The 16,524-nt window shown below is 43.5% G+C and overlaps 1 protein-coding gene across 21 annotated transcripts in view; it reads right to left on the bottom strand.

The window, feature by feature from the left end:
• Positions 1-16,524, bottom strand: part of Ncam1 (neural cell adhesion molecule 1) — a 291,618-nt gene that overhangs the window by 33,869 nt on the left and 241,225 nt on the right. For 7 of the 21 annotated variants that reach the window (XM_047516015.1, XM_047516017.1, XM_047516018.1 and 4 more), the window contains exons 9-15: positions 11,966-11,995; positions 7,675-7,825; positions 7,122-7,306; positions 6,644-6,740; positions 6,189-6,359; positions 4,402-4,533; positions 3,261-3,275 (exon numbers count right to left, since the gene is read on the bottom strand). In XM_047516015.1, coding sequence (XP_047371971.1) covers positions 3,261-3,275; positions 4,402-4,533; positions 6,189-6,359; positions 6,644-6,740; positions 7,122-7,306; positions 7,675-7,825; positions 11,966-11,995 — 781 coding nt within the window. The remainder of the gene's footprint in view (positions 1-3,260; positions 3,276-4,401; positions 4,534-6,188; positions 6,360-6,643; positions 6,741-7,121; positions 7,307-7,674; positions 7,826-11,965; positions 11,996-16,524) is intronic. The other 14 variants (XM_047516019.1, XM_047516020.1, XM_047516026.1 and 11 more) reach the window with 3 other exon arrangements.

The following is a 16,524-nucleotide window of genomic DNA, read 5'->3' as shown; positions in this document are numbered from 1 at the left end:
AGGGAAGGTTGAAGAGACAGGGCTAAAAAAGTAACACTAACCAACTTTCTGCATGAAGGATGGTTATAAATTGTGCATCCAAGACACTGGGACACTAAAAGGGTCTTTAGTTTTTTACTGGCAAATTTTCAGAGGTTGTCCCTTTGAAAATCACAAAACAATGTCCCCTTTGAGAGCTAGGTAGAATTTTGGAAAAACATCAACACACCAGCAACATTGCTGGAATGCCCATGGTTTACTTTCCAGATGAGGGTACCAGATTAAACCATGAGACAGTGTCGCTAGGATCAGAGCAAGACAGGCTGCTAACCTGTCATGAGCGGATGATCTGGTTCATTCAGGCAAAAGTATATCTCTACTTCTCCCTCTCTCTCGTGTGTGTGTGTGTGTGTGTGTGTGTGTGTGTGTGTGTGCGTGTGTGTATTTGTTGGTCTCATTTGCATAACTGTTAGTATTATTCTGGTAAAGGGATGGCATTTTACCTGCTTCAATAACATAGAGTACAATGCATTTAATGGATATTTGCATGTGCAGCCTAGGAGATAACACATGAAAATAAAAAATCTTGAGATGCCTGTTTTAAAAAGTAGAGACTCCTATGCAGTCTCTCTACCCTGAAAGAAATAATCTATCTTGCTTCATGGTATAGAGGCTAATTAATAGGTAACATTCAGGCAATGAAATTCTCCAAGTGTGTTGTTCAATCATGGAGAAAATGATTCATAATAATTTCTAGGTAGTACTGACAGGGAAGCAGCTTCTCCCAAGGCAAACAGAGGTTGTAAGCTTTCCACCTGAGTCTCTTGACACCATACAGGCATTTGACTTAAAAATATGTGAAATGAGAGCATTTTCCCAGGTTAGAGTTTAATGTGTTTGGAGTCACAGCTTCCTCACTACCTTCATACACATTTGTGAACGGCATACAAAGGAACCTCCAAACTGGTTAAGCCATGCTTTCTATCTGGCAGGTAGTTCAGAAGCAACAGGCCTTCATGTATTTATGATTTTGCTAGCTTGATCTGCTCATGACTGGCTTTGCTATATCCATGGCCCTGAATGTGGACAAATCTATTAAGGAGACAAGAAGGCAACCCCATTATTGAGACATCTCAGTGAACTTCAAGTGATGAGGTAATGCTGAACACTGACCTCAACTATACCTCCCAACCCAGGGCTCTGGTAGCCAACACCTCTGTCCAGCATGCCAGTCCCGGCTGGCTCTGGGTTTTCTCTTTCTTGGGGCTGAGGGTACACTCAAGGCCCAACTCCAAAGTCACAGGGTGCATCTGTACCCTGAGAGTCTTACAGAATAGGTGTGCACTGTCAGTGGTTGAGATGAGCCAGTGACAGGAACCAAAGCCATTGTTTCTTAGGCTTGGTGCAAGCACACAGCTAAAAGGACAGGTGGTTCTGTGTGAGTGTGTTCAGGCAACCTTTGTGCATTCCAAGGAGTAGGCATGAAAACTCAGAGAAGGTCCTTCCTTAGACTTGGCCTTACTTCCTAGTACCCAAAATGGGAGTTTGTCACAGCAGTGGTTATCATTTTTTTCAATGGTGTCCTTTTTCAGGCCAGGACACACCTGGAGCTAGGCCCTCACAACAGCTCTGGTAATCTTAGCAGGGAAAGGGGGTGCAAGGAAAGACCATAACAGAGTCTCTTTAGTGAGAGTGTGATGTTCTCATACGTTCACTACCTCACCATGCTAAAGGTCTTGAAGAAAGGCACCCTTGACTTTTAATGCCTTGCTTCTACTTATCTAAAAGAACTTTGCTTTTTAATCCTTTTAACCATAACTTCATCTGGTTGAGAAAACTGACTTCAGTGCCGGTGCTGGCCATGATCTACTTGGAATGGAGAGATGATGCCACCACCCTCCAAAGGGCTTCTGGTTAATTATCCATTTTCATAATGCCAGACAACAAGTGATGAGGTTGAGAGAACTCCTTTAAAAATTAAAAAAGAAAACTAAAAATTTAATCAAACCTTTACTTTTTCATGCTGACTTTAGAAACAGCCTCTTCTATTTAAAAAATTCATGCTTAGAAGGTTTGAGGTGATAATGAAAGAAAACCACTCTGGTCTTTGAAGTCCAAAACACAGTTACACTTAATTCAGTACTCAGACTCTAGTTACTGGTGAGAAATTCATCAACAGGCCTCATCCCAGCCTTCCTCTCTTCAAAGTTAGCACTCATTTATTGATCACACGCAGAAGAGAAGCAATGTAAAGACTCATATGGAAGACCAGTGGAGGGTCAATTTAAGGATCCAGGAGGAAGGAGCTTTCCTGCCCAGAGCTGCCCCTTCTGGGTACAGCTGTCAGCCCAGGGCAGACAGACAGCTGCCAGTTCTACCTGACAACTCCATTTCCCAGTCTGATCCTCCCCACACCTCCACCCCCTGAGCTGGTGCATTCAGACATCAACTTGGCTGAGATAGGAGATTTAGTACTTGCTCAAAATCTAACACCCACACTTAGCTACTTAGTTTTTGCTGTTGCTGCAATATTTCTGGATACATTTAAAAAGCTATGTTTCCCTGAGTGCCTTTCAAGAGCCAACAGCGTTTTATGAAAAGGGTATGCCACTTCCTGAATACCTTTCTTTCTGGGTCTTTCTGGGTACAACCTCCCACTACTGCTCTGTGAATTCAGTCTAGGAAAAAAGAGCCAAGCCTTAATGAAGTGAAGTGTGAGGGTGTCTACGCAGGCTGAGCAGGTAAGAGCACCGTTCCACTCCCTGCCGCAGCAGACCAGCTCTCTGTTACCCTGTTCCCTATGTCCTATGTTCACAGCTTCCGTGATTAGGTTGTGAAAATTCTTTCCAGAACTTTCTCCTGTGAAGGGATTTTGAATAGTGGTCTGATGAAGCTGTGATCACTTTTCTGGAATCCTGGCTATAGGCGAGGTGGTGCTATTGTGTGTTGGTCAGGGACCATCTGCAGACTTTTGCCATGCTTGGCTCGGCAATTATCATTGCCACAGGGTGATCAACACACACAAAAATTAATAAATATACACAATTTCAAAAGACACAGAAGTTGCATGCTCTAAAACAGGAAGAGTGTTAGCCTCTTGGAGTCACCTACAGACGTTAACAAAGGTACAACTAGACTAAGGTCAGTGTGGTTAGGGCCCAGACAGTATCATCTACTTCAGCCTCTAGGGGACAAAAAAAGGATCAGAACTAAATTAAGAACTAAGACTAGCAGATGTTAACACTATGGAAACAGGTAATGAGGTATGAAGAGGCACTTACGTGGAGGAGGGCTATCTGCATTTCCCATGGATGGAACACAGACGAAAAGAAAAGCCAAGAGACAGACCCAAGGAAAAAAAAATAAGATGTAAAAGAAATGAACAGAATCCGCAGAGCACATGGAGCTGGAAACTCAAATTATCACATTACTTCAAAATGCAGAAAGAAGCAATCCCTGCAGAAGGAATGAGACAGCCTTTTCTACTTCTGGGAAGAGGCGAGGGGTTCCCTTTGCAGGCCCATGGCTTCAAAGGCAGAAGCAAAGGATTCTGCCATGTGCATTTTGAATCCAGGGGCCAGGGAGAGCCCAGAGAGCTCTGTGGCCACTCAGGAATCGGGTTCTACAGCATCTTCTTCAGCTGGACAGGCTCAGGAGCCTTGCAGGGCAGCAGCTCTGGTCTGTAACGGAGCGTGCCAGAGCAGGGCTCACCTAGAGTCCGGGAGTTATGGAAAGCGAGGGCAAAGCCAGCAGGCATGGTTTAAGGAAAGAGGGAATGACAGCAGGATACAGAGACGCCCTGCGCAGAACCGGGGAGAAGCAGCTCTCTGGAAAGGGTGTGTGAGGAGGGAGATCACGAGGAATGTTCTGGGTAGGGGAGAGAGGAGGAGGGCGAAGAGCAGAAGAGTCCAAGGCCATGGCCGTCCTCTCCCCTTCTGCATAGCTGGGATTTGGCTTCTGCTCACATGTCCTACATGTGATTTAATATCTTTGCTGCATCAAAAATCCCACCAAGAATTATATGGTCTGTCACTGTCTCTAGTTTCTTTAAAGTCACAGGGTACTTAGGGCCTCTGAGGCCCTGTATCAGAAAGCAAATCTCCCCAATTTCTCCACACACGCTGCTGGTTTTCTCCCCACTCTCTGCAATACCATGTGGGTGGTACCCCCCTCCTGCCCCCACCCTGCCTGACTGTTATTCTAACAAGCTGGACCAGCTACTAGGGAAGGGTTCGCTTTGAGAAAGAGGATGAAAGGAGCGTGTCAGCCATCACTGAGAGCCAGAGAACTATGAGTTGGGGCCTCCATGAACAGAGGGATCTGAAAGACAAGGCTGTCTTCTGAACCAAGACACAAGTCAGGTCAGGGTCCCCAAGAAGAAGGTGGGCGTGGGGAAGAGGCAGGGCAGCTGGCTTTACTTACGGACTGGCTGTGTCTTGAACCCGGAGGCTGCGCTGATCTCGCCTAGTCCCTTGCCGTTGAGGGCTGCCAGCCGTACCTCATACGTTGTCTCAGGCTTCAGGCCCACGATGGTGACAATGCCCTCCAGGTTGGCTGTTGTGAGAAGATGGGATGGATCACAAAAGAGCAGAAGACATCGGGTAAAACGGAGCTATGGAGAACAGTCTGGCAGGTCCTCACAAAGTTAAACAGAACTGTCATGTGATCCAGCAGTTCCACTTCTGGGCAGACACATTTCTGAAAACAGGGACTCAAACAGATACCTACAGACCCCATGTTCACAGCAGCCACCTTTGCAACAGCTAAAGCATGGTAACAACCCTCACAACCCATCACTGATGGATGACTGGATAAATGAAATGTGGTAAAGATGAACAATGGGATATTATTCAGCCTACAAAAGGGTCGATAATCTGACACATGGTATAACATGGGTGAATCTCTCATCATGCTAAATGAGACCCGCAGACACAAAGAGGGACAAATATTGTATGACTCTACTTCTATGAGGTAACGAGGATAATCAACTACACAGAGACAGAGAGTAGAAGGGTGGCCATCAGGGACTGGAGGGAGGTAGAGAAAGGAGAGGTAGTGTTTACTGGGTGAAGAGTTTCAGTTTGGAATGACAGAAAGGTCTGGAGCTGGAGAGTGGCGATGGTTGTGACTTCATGCTACTGAATCATACACTTAAATATGGTCAAACGTAAGTTTATATCATGTGTATTCTACCACAATAAGACAAAAAACTAGAACTGATGTTTAAAAGAAAGAAAATTTAAAAAGCCCGGCATACATTGTAACATGGGACCAAACTGCCACAAAGTCAGTATGAGATTTCAGAATAAAGTTAGGAAGCTGAAAGGACCGTCTTCTTCTCCAATTCTGGTTACACAGCAATTCTTCTCAGTCCCCCCACCCCTACTCCCACCATTCCAAGAGTCCGATGCTGTGATGGAGCTTCATGGCAGAACTAATCTCAGTAAGAGCGCAATGGGCCTCATCTCTGAAAGGCTGTGATACTGCTATTCCAGTCCATTCCCTTTTCCACACCAGTTACCACACACTGGATTAGGACTACACATTCCTACAGAAACACATCAGATTTCACTGAGTTATCCCAATCCAACCCCAAAGGGGGACTGAGATGTAAATATACTCCATCCTCAAACGGGAGGGCTCAGACCTTCAAATTGCAAAAACACAGGGGTCATTTTCTTAATGTTTAGCTTGGAAAGATACATAGTATTGATTTCAGAGCACATTTGTCTTCCTGGCTCTGCTTATTTGGTTACTATCATCATTGCATGATAGTCCTGGGAAGAGACCCTAAAATAGTACTGGTCAGTGTCAGGGTAGAGACCCCAAAGTCACACGTGCAGAGCAGGGGTACAGTGCACTCCTGTGGTTGTGCTCAGCATGAAAGCAGGGCTTCTGCCTGGAATGTCACCAAGATGACCTCATTCGTCCTGGCAGGGTCATGAGAACTAAGCTCTGAGGGCCAACAATTCTCTATTGAGACATGACCATGACCTCATTCTGGGCGGGATAGTTCCTAATTCTGCAGGAACCCAGATGGGATGGCAGGTGGTGACATCTGGCAAGCTCTAGTAGATAAGAGTAGTATGCCGCTGACTCAAATGGACAGGCAAGGCAGGACCTGGAGAATGCGGGGGGCAAGTGTGCACCCCCGTACGGAGCACTAGGGCACATACCACCTGACTGGAGGAGCCAGGGCTCCGACTCACCTTCTTTGGCATCATACCACTTGACGTGCCACGCTTCTTCTCCTAGTGCCCTCCATTCAGCCTTGTATTTGAGGATGGGCACTCCACCTGTGGCCTCTGGCTCATCAAACTGTACCTGTGCTGTGCTGGAGTACGGCTCCACCTGGTCGATGGATGGTGACGATGGGGTGTCTATGGGGAGGACACATAATGAGACCCAGGTGGCCCAGAACCAAGACTTTCAATGTCAAAGCATGTCTCTCTTATTTCTGCGCACTCTTGGGGATCCTGTCATCTGTTTTCTGTCCTCTGGATCCCCTTCATCTATGATTCTCCCCCAGCACGTCCCATGTTTAGATCCTCACACCTCCAATTGCTTCCCGACCATCTGGCTTTGTTGGCTGGTATCCTTGAAGAATCCTGGTTACCCCGAGAAGGGTAAAGGCAGTGTGGAAGCCACCACGAGAGGCACTTACCTGCTTGAACAAGGATGAATTCCAAGGACTCCTGTCCAATGCGATTCACTGCAGTACAGTTGTAGTTTCCAAAATCATTTTCAGAATCTGGGGTCACCTTTAGAAGGAAGGAGCCCTTGGGGTTACCAGGGACCATAAAATGGCTACAGATGCAGATCCTTATTACTAAATTAAATTAGGCAAGAACAGAACTAGTAAAGCACAAATCATTAGTATCGGCCCCATCTTGAACAAGAGAGAATAGCCCGGGGCTCATGGGAGAGGCTTTTCCAGCTCCTAGTCCCAGTCTAGCTACATGGAGCACACACCAATGTCGTTGAGAAAGGTGACCAGGAGTGAGGCTGTTTTTTCTCCAGCCAATGACTCTCCAATTTAGGATGTGCCAGGGAAGCAAGAAAGAAAATGTGAGTGGCATCCAAAAGCCTACCCATCATCAAACAACCTTCTCTATCCAACCCCCAACCCCTACCCTACTCACCTCCAGATAGCTGGCAGAGGGGGTGTTATAGATCTTGATATTACTGAAGTTGGAGCTTGGCAGCAACTGACCATCTCGGAACCAGGAGATTGTAGCACTGGGGTAGGCAAAAACCTCACAGGTGATATTCACCTGGTTCCCTTCCCAAGTGTACACAGCCACAGGGCCCTGTAGCTTGGGGGCATCTGCAACAAATGACAATGATTATCAGGGTGACCACCACTATCTTTGAGCCCCCACAACCTGTACTGGCACTGAGAAGGCAGGTAAGCAGACCTAGCTCCTGGTAGAGGAGAGGTCAGGATCACATCAATATTGCTGTGCACAGGTACTACATGGGGAGACTCAGAGCAAACGGAAGGCTTGGAAGAAGCCTAGGGATGGTGTGTGGGGCCGGCTTTTGGACAGAGCTCTGAAATAGTCCAGGGCCAATGGCCACAGGGAACACAGCAGAGCTCACAGGGTAAGCTTAGGTCCTGGGTGCTATTTCCCTCTCTCATCCTGACTCTGAAGGGCTCTTCCCTCCCCCAAGTCTTCCCCAGTCATTCCTCACATTGCACTTCAAGGTACATGGCCTGGGAGTCCTGGCCGATGGTGTTGCTGGCAGTGCAGATGTACTCTCCAGCGTCTGTGTACTGGATGCTCTTCAGGGTCAGGGACGACACGCGGGCATGGCTGCGCACCACCATGTGCCCATCCAGAGTCTGCCAGAAGGGAAAGGGGAGCATCAGAGTCCGAGGCAAGGCAGAGGGCCATGCAGCTACAGCAGGGTCGGGGTAGAAGACTATTTCTTCACCTGTCTGTGACGAGTCTCACATCCTCTCTTCTCTCTGGGCCAACATCTAAGCCTGACTTTAGGTACCACTTAATGGGCAAGGGTTCCATAAGCACCATGGAAACTTGGAGGTATCCAAAACAGGAGATGGGACTTGGTTTTGTCAAATGACCTGCACTGTGTGCCAAAATTGGTTTGTGGCAAGGACAGACTAGGTCTCACAAGACTACTTTGGGATGTGTAAAATGGAAGCAAAGGCCCTGGCCTTCAGAGATCTCAGCAGCCTTGCCTCGGGAGATTCTGGAAACTTGCATCCCTGTCATTTCCTCCCAGTCTGCCCGCCTCCAGTCCTATGTGGATACTCATGAGATGGGAACTTCAAATGCACTCAATGAAAGAAAGTATGCAAGAAAGTCATTCTCTGCAGATGCCTTTTTCTGGATACTTAAATACTGAAATTATTCCATCCCCCACCAAAAAAAAAAAAAAAAAAAAGTCAATTCAAAGTTCAGGATCTAGAATCAAGGGTAACAGGATCCCCTCTTTAAGAACAGTGATAAAGAGAGCCCCAGGCAGAGCTAGGATCCTTGACACTACAGTTTCCATTTTTTAGTTCTCAATTCTGCTATTGGCTTCTCAAGTCTCTGGAATAACAGTGATCAGTTAAGAAGAGAGTAAGCATATGATCCTTGGGCAACAAGTACTAGAATATTTCCAAGGGATTTTTTTCTCTTGACATTCTAAGTAAAATGGTTGCTGGCTCTGGACAGGTGAAGGCATAAGGCCCAAGTACAGATCCTTCAGAAAGCTGGTAATCTGAAGAAGGCTAGTTCACCCTCATCTCCAGTGTATGATATTCTATAGAGATAGACAGGACAGTACACTGCATCTGGCATCTGATGGGCTTGTCTTTAGAGAATGAAAAGGACACTTGACTTCAGGTTCTTTTAATATGCTGGTCTGCAAGTCAGAACTCCAGAGTTGTAATGTCCTATGGTAACATAAGAAGCCCAAAAGCAAGGCACCACTGGCCTTGCTCTGCAGTCTATCACAAGAAGTCCCTTACACCAGCATTAACAGACCTAGTCCACTTCAGTCATCTAAGCCCCATCTCATGTCATATCTGGAAGCCAAAACATGTTGCCAGTAAGGGGAAGAAGGGTCAAGCAAAATCATCATTGCCTCCTGCTATGAACATGTCTTGTTCCTGAGACCAATGCCCTGGTGTTCCCATTTGGCCAGCAAATGTGGGAGGATGCTTGATTGAGAAGCTGCATCCCAAGAGATGGCACACACTGATAAGAGATGCCAACAGACCGGTGTGGGGCACTTTCTAGACATCCAGTTTGTTGGAGACACTGGATCCTGGGACTTCTTTTCTTGTGGGCTGTCAGTGCTTACTGATCCATTCCAGTGGTTATTTTCAAATGCCAAACAAAAATCTTTACCTGTCAGTCTGCATTAGGGCCATGGAGAGCATGAAGCCATTCCTGCAGGGACCTCTAAAGGCTGACCTGATCTGCTTGTCACTCCTATTTCCCCCAAACCCAGCAGGACGAAGGCAGAGGAAACTTGAGGGTCCATCCCTGGCTTTTCTGGTCATCTCACTGATATCAACCATGAGATGAACTATGAGTCTTTGAACCCAGTCTAGACTTGTTCTGGGTCTGCCCTACGCTTCATCAGGAAGCTAAGAAAACAATTTAATGTGGAAGACAGGCAAAGAAAGTCATGTAGGCAAGAATGGGACATTAGCAGCAACAGAGCAGGGGGATAAGCAGTCTTCATTCAGAATAATCTAGAAAATGGTTGAAGAGAAGTTCAGGAAATGGTTACAGGGACAAGCTGTTCTCTCTCTCTCTCTCTCTCTCTCTCTCTCTCTCTCTCTCTCTCTCTTTCTCTTTTTTCCAATATGGTCTCTTTTCCCAGATTTCTCTATGTGGAAATTTCTCTTATTTAATGATGTCAACAGACCAGAAGGCAGTCCTCTATAGAGAATTCTTATTTTGCAGGGGCTCACTGTAGGTGTGATGGTGGGATTATTTGCCAGATGCCCAGTTGTCCCTTTGAGGATATGCAGATAGACCCCAGTGTGATTGGACCGTCTCCTCCTGAAATGTTTTATTCTGGCATCAGGACAAAGCCCCAGAGTGCCATCCATAAGCCATCCAGACCAAAAGCCAGGCTGACTGTCTTGGCTCCCCTAGAGGGAGCAGATGAGCTCTGGACAAGACTTAAAAGATCATTGTGGAAAAAGACCCCCTTAAAAAAAGACCATGAAAGGTGATTATAATTATTCTTCTCATCAAAGGAGTTTTGTTTCCCTTCTTACAGGTAAAAGTGCTAAGGCTTTTCTGAGCTTACAGAATGAAAGTGGCCATAACCCAAATCTTCTTTTGCACTCATCTGGGCTTATGGTCTTCATCTCTGAATGACATAAATAGGAGAGAATGGAACTTCTGAGCCCCCCGGGCAACATTCACTTAAAAGTCAATTATGTCCAAAGTGCGACATTTGTGATAAAGACACTTCTGGAAAACAGAGTCCAGTGTCTGCTTTAGAGGGAGTAAACCTATTATTTTCACTTACAATAAGAATTCTCTTCCCAGTACCACAAAAAGAAAAAAAAAATCTCTTAGCAGCTCCTTAGCACTCTTTGATAAATCTCAGCTCCTCCTCTCACCAGGTCTAGGCCAGAATGACAGGGAAGATACACAAGGCAAAGTGGAATGAGATCTGTAGCCGCTTAAGACTGGCTGATAATTATCCCTTCTTCTCTCCCTGCCCCAATCCCGATGGGCCCACGAGTTCTGGGCAATAAAACACCCAGCCGCACTAAGTGATTGTGGTGCCTCAGGAGTGAAGCATTTCAGTGAGGACACATACTGAACCACAGTCCCTACAACATCAGGGAAGGTAGGACACAAAGAGAGCTTATAATGAACTGGATTTGACAATGGCAGTGTGTTCATGTGCAGAAACTAATAACAGTGCCTAGGGACAGGCAGTCAACTTTTAAATATTAAGCAGCATTAAATATTGATAACCATGACCTGAACACATGAGCTATGTGTTCTGAATAATTATCATTCCTGAAAGACCAAGAGGATAGATTTACCAAAATACAGAATCTATAGCATCTTCTGTGTTTATATTCTTATAAAATCAAAGACTCATTTGGAGAAAGAAGGCAAAAACTATTTTAATAAAAAGTATTTATAGATTAGATCCTTGAATGTCATCTAAAGTAAATGGGTTTTTATTTTACTATTTAGGTCACTTAATCGCATATCAGGTTTAAAAAAAATGACAGACATGTTCATAAGTAGGGCCTGGGAGTGTAGCAATTAAACTCTAAATGTTAATGTTCAGCGTCAGTTTTCAAGCTAAGTCCCACATTACCTAAACTGAAGAAAGTAAGCAAAGAAATTTCAAAGGTTAAGTGCTACTGACTTTACAAAACATAAACCCATTTGTACCAAATCATTCCAATCTCATAAATTTAATGCTCTATAAAAGTAACAGACATGTTTAGTAATTTGGGAAAACCAATGAGAGATGTCATTTGGATAGCTTTTGAGATGAAATGTGATGTGATAATTTACCAAGACCAATTGTTATAAATAAGTGAGCAACAAGATGAGTTGAGCTGGAAAGGAAAGGGCTGAGTGGGTTTTAGATCACTAACTCTGTGACTTTATGGTCCAAAGCCACATCTACCACGTGAGAATAAAAAAAAAAAAATCATTGTTTCAAAATGCCTGGCCTGGGCATTGGGGCAATTTATTTCTATCAGTATAATTACCTGGATGTGATTTTACCAGCACCAGCAAGAGAATAAGATCCAGTTTTAGGAAATAATAAGGATTTGTTCATCCACTCCCAACACAGCTTGCTTGCTCATCCTAAAATGACACTATTGTAAAGTAATATCTACCTCTATTGACCTATTCTTTAAGCTAACTAAAGTACTAATTAGTTTAGCATGCCTGGTTATTAAACTGTAATGGTAAGTTAAACTGCAGTGCTTTCAAAACTAAAGACTGGCTAGTGGTCAGGTAAGCTATACCTCTTGCTTCTCTGGTCGAGTCCACGAAGCCTGGAGAGAACAAGATATAAAACACAACAAGAAAGCAGTAAAATTTTACAACATGTTGCTTTAGAGAATTGATGTACCACACTGCATTCCGTGCACATGCAGCTTCCTCTTAATTCAGAACTTTTTCCAAGGCCCACTTTCAATGGTGTGTTTATTACCCAATTTAATTTAGGATTTAGCTTATGTTCAGCTTTTTCCCCCCTTCTGTACATTAAAATGTATAATTCAATCGTAAAGGCATTCCTAATCTTTGGCAGACATATATACATATACCAGCAGACATATTAGACTGCTTATGTTGCAAAACACCTTAAATATTCTTCATAGTGTCGAATGACACTACTGGTTCTAACCACATAATCTAGAAATACTTAGCAAGGTTCCCTCCTTTGAGTTTTATTAGACAGCATATCATGGATACACTAATGCCATTTTATGCTCATGCACTTTATAACTCTTTGCATGCATTCTATTAAGAATGAAAATTTTTATTTAAAAAAAGGGAACAAATCAGGAGAGGAGAGGTACATTAGGAATGAGAATTATGAAGTCCTTTGAGACTGTGGTAAAGAAGCTTTGAGGATGCTGGGAGGCTGTGGTAGGGCTCCCGTCCTTAATGGCAGAGAATGCCCAGATGGCACATGAGCTCAAGTATGGACCATCTTCATCCAACATGGCATTCACAAGGGAGAAACTCGACTTACGGGCATAGAGGTTTGGGGGATTTTCCACTCACATCGAGCTATTTGCATTTATCTAGCACTTGGGTATCTACTCTGCTTTTTCTATTTTCATACTAGGAGTCAAAGACATCATAGTTACATTGTTCTTTTTATTAGGTGGTGTGGTTGCCTGATTGTCCCTGATGTTCAGATGGAAAAAAGATGAAGATGCTAGAAACACAGCAATGCAATCAGGGAGTGCAAATGAGTTAGCAAACAGTAAGAGTCCACTACATACAAGGAGCTTTGTGAGAAATGAGGATGAAATACTGGGTTATGTCACATGATGTTGGAATGAAGAAGAAAGTGAGAAAGAGGAACATGCATAGACCAAAGTAACAGTGGGCCAACACGTCAGACGTAGCTGCCAATTCCACATCACTAAAAAGCTTGTTTGTCACATGCGAGGGCTATATCATATGGAGTTGTTTGTTTTCCAATATGATTATTCTGTGTCTCTCCCAAGTCACTATGGTTCTGTGGCTTTTAGAATAAGTAGTTGCTAGTGACACAATGCTTCTAGTAGCCTAATTCCTACCTGTGTGACAGTGGAATGACAGCAAATATCTTGGTCCTAATAATTTAGTGAAGGTATGGCCCAAATAGAGACACTCTGATATACAAATATACACACTTGGGAACTAAGTCAGGGTATGATTAGTAATGCTCCTGAAATTGTTAGTCCTAGGTTGTTTTAATATTTACATTTTTGTCTTATGCACAATAAGTTTATATATATATATAAACTAAAGTGAAGCATCTCTCTAATTATCCTAAGCATTCCTTATTGTACATATGCCCACCCTGGATAAACCGGACTTTGCTCCATGTTGTCACTGTTTTCAATGTTTAAAAGCAGGTACTAAGCTTGTATTGAATGAGGAGTTCTTTCTGGTGAAAAGAAAGTTCCAGTTTCCAAAGAATTCAGAATTTCAAAAGGTCTCATTTGTGGAATTCTCTATGAGCCCAAGATTTAAGGTTCACAAAATGCTCTTCATTTTTTTTCTATCTATCTCTTCTCATCTCAACACTTCACCCTTCTCCTTTACTTAATCATGAAGGCTTCATACACCTTTCTTTATAGTGATTTCAAAGGCATAGAGGTGTTCACATAAGCAAATGATGGATTTTTTTCCTGCTAGGAATAGAGTATGGAAATCAGCATCCCTGGGTTTCATACAATATATAAATGGTGCCTGGAACTTAGCAATGCTCACTCAAATACCTGGCAGGCAATGTTCAAGATAAATCTGTGTAGGATGAGTTATGAAATGATGCAGATGTATAAACTTTCTGTAATATCACAAAGACCTTCCATCATCCAACTGACCCATTATGAAGTTCGTGATTTTTCTTGTCAAGATTACAGTAACTACTAAGAAACAGATCAACTTTCAGACAACTGCTCTACCTTAATGATCTCAATGATCAAAACAATTAGACATAGTCTAGTTATTATCAGTTGTTGAACTAAACCAACTCGACTAGCTAAAGTCTAACTAATCATCATTCTTACATCAGTGATTAGACTCAATTCAGAGGCAGGATCAAAAATAGGATGTGACATTCACTGCACTGGGTTTTGTATGTCCCATTCCTTCTTTTTTTAATGAAGAACACTGATATTCCATTAGCAAGTCACTAAGTGTCTATGAGTGACACAATGACTTCTCTCACCTCTTACCATAGGAAGGGAAATATCAGACTGAAGCAGTGATGCAAAAACACAGAACTACTTTAATTTGCTTATGTCATAACTAACTGTATTAAAGGAATCATTGAAGCTTCCGTGAAAGTCATCAGAATCACAAGAGAGCCCTGTGACATCATGGCATCAGGTACTTCACTTTCTGAGCCACTGATGGGGAGGGTAGTCATGGAGGCGCTCTAAGAGCTCTGAACTTGACCTTGTCCCAGTCAACATTTTTATCAGTGACTTAGACAAAGATATTTCAACAAAGCAAGAGCTAATATCAATGTTAGATGACAGCTGCATTGGGAAGGCTACTGGATTGTCCGCCCTTGGACTTATGCTTAGGGCTGGAGTCACTATTGACTGCTCTGCCTCATTACTTTTAATATACATATATAAAATAGGGGGGCTCAGATGCACTGAGATGCTCTGACTGACAGACTTCTAAGGACAGTTCTGATGAAAGTCATTTCTGACTGGTTGGAAAGATTATTAGGAATAGTCATTCTCCGTCCAGGGGATGTTTGGGCATGTGACAATTTCATAATGATTAGAGGTGGCTCCTGACATTTAAGGGAGAAAATGTCAGTGATGCTAACCATCTTGCATTGCATAGGACAGTCCCAGTGAAGGGAGGGTCTCCTGAATTGCCATAATGAACCTATTGAGAAACATTGCACCACAACAAATAAAATACAATTTTTTAACAGAAATAACTACAAAATTCTGCATCATTGATTAAGCAATCAGTTGCATGAGAACAGGCCAGGATAGGGGATAGGTGGCTTAAATGCAGTTTATGTAAAGAAAAGACCTAAGCATGTTAGTTGACCACAATCTCAATATGAGGCAACAGAATGAGGACACTGCTCAAGGGCTAATGCAACTTTAACTGCATGATGATGCCCAGATCCAGAAGGTAACAGCCCGACTGAAGTCTGCACAGGTCACACTGGGCCTGGGACCAGTGAACTGAAGCCATCTAGTATAGGCCAACTAGAAGGATGAATGATGTGGAAGACATGACAAGAGAACAGTGAAAATGACTGGGTGTGTTAAGGTAAGAAGGGAAGACTGACTAGAGGAAAATCCAAGTGCTACTGCAGTGTCTCAGATGAAGGACTGAGTGGCAGAGGGCAGGAATACTGGGTTCAGAAAGGGACGAGGAAGAAATCCTTTCTGATCATCAGCGTTGACCAACGGCCCCATGGAGGGCTCTCATCATCACCATTTTAGACAGGAGCCAGAGTGACTTTTCTAGCAGGGATGCTAGAAAAAGGAGCTGGGTGAGATTTCAGGACCTGAAAAGATGCCTTCTGAACGTCTATGGTTCTGGCATTCCATGCGATCTGAATCTCAGGCTTTTACTCTACCATTAGATTTGATTGACTATTCTGACCTGTCTTGTGTATCTTCCTGATTTTAAAAAGAAAATTGCTTTCTCCCACTCCTGCAAGTCAGGGATTCTAGTAATCTCTATACCTAATTATATATAATGCAACTTTAGTTGGAGAAAATGAGGAGAGATTGCCAAAGTAAAAGTGAAGTTTATTCTCTGGAATCTGGTCTGCCCATGGATGATGCATATGTCGTTTCTTACTCAGCAGCTATCTACACTGTAAGGTGGATTTCATGCCTCTTTGATGTTACTATTTAATGGACAGAAATGGCAAATTTTGTTACAGAGGATTTCATTTAGAACAATTCATATTAATCTGGTGTTACATCACAGGCTGTTCTGGAGGACTTCTTCTAAACACTGACTGACTTGAGTTCCAGTTACGTCACTTCAAGTAAACTTGCAGGTACTTGCCAGCAAAGGAAATTACAACACAGTCCGTGTGGTAGGGTGTGAGTGATTATCTCAAACCAAGACAGTCGATCTAAACTGAATTGTGCAAGCCTCGTGCCTACTAGGCTTGAGATGGTCTTTGCTGGACACTTTCAGTCTCAATATTTAGTTAAGTGTGAGTATATATTAGTTTCTAGCTATCTTTCCTTATTCTATAAAAATGAAATCATAGGTATAGGCCAGACCTGCCAACCTATTAAAGAACCCAAGATAGGCACAAATCTTAATAATCCTTCTGGTCTAATTTGGCTATTGAGCTGTT

This window comes from Sciurus carolinensis, chromosome 11 (assembly GCF_902686445.1).
Source record: "Sciurus carolinensis chromosome 11, mSciCar1.2, whole genome shotgun sequence".
NCBI lineage: Eukaryota > Metazoa > Chordata > Mammalia > Rodentia > Sciuridae > Sciurus > Sciurus carolinensis.
The sequence above is the reverse complement of the archived record's forward strand: the minus strand, read 5'-3'. Positions and strand labels throughout refer to the sequence as shown.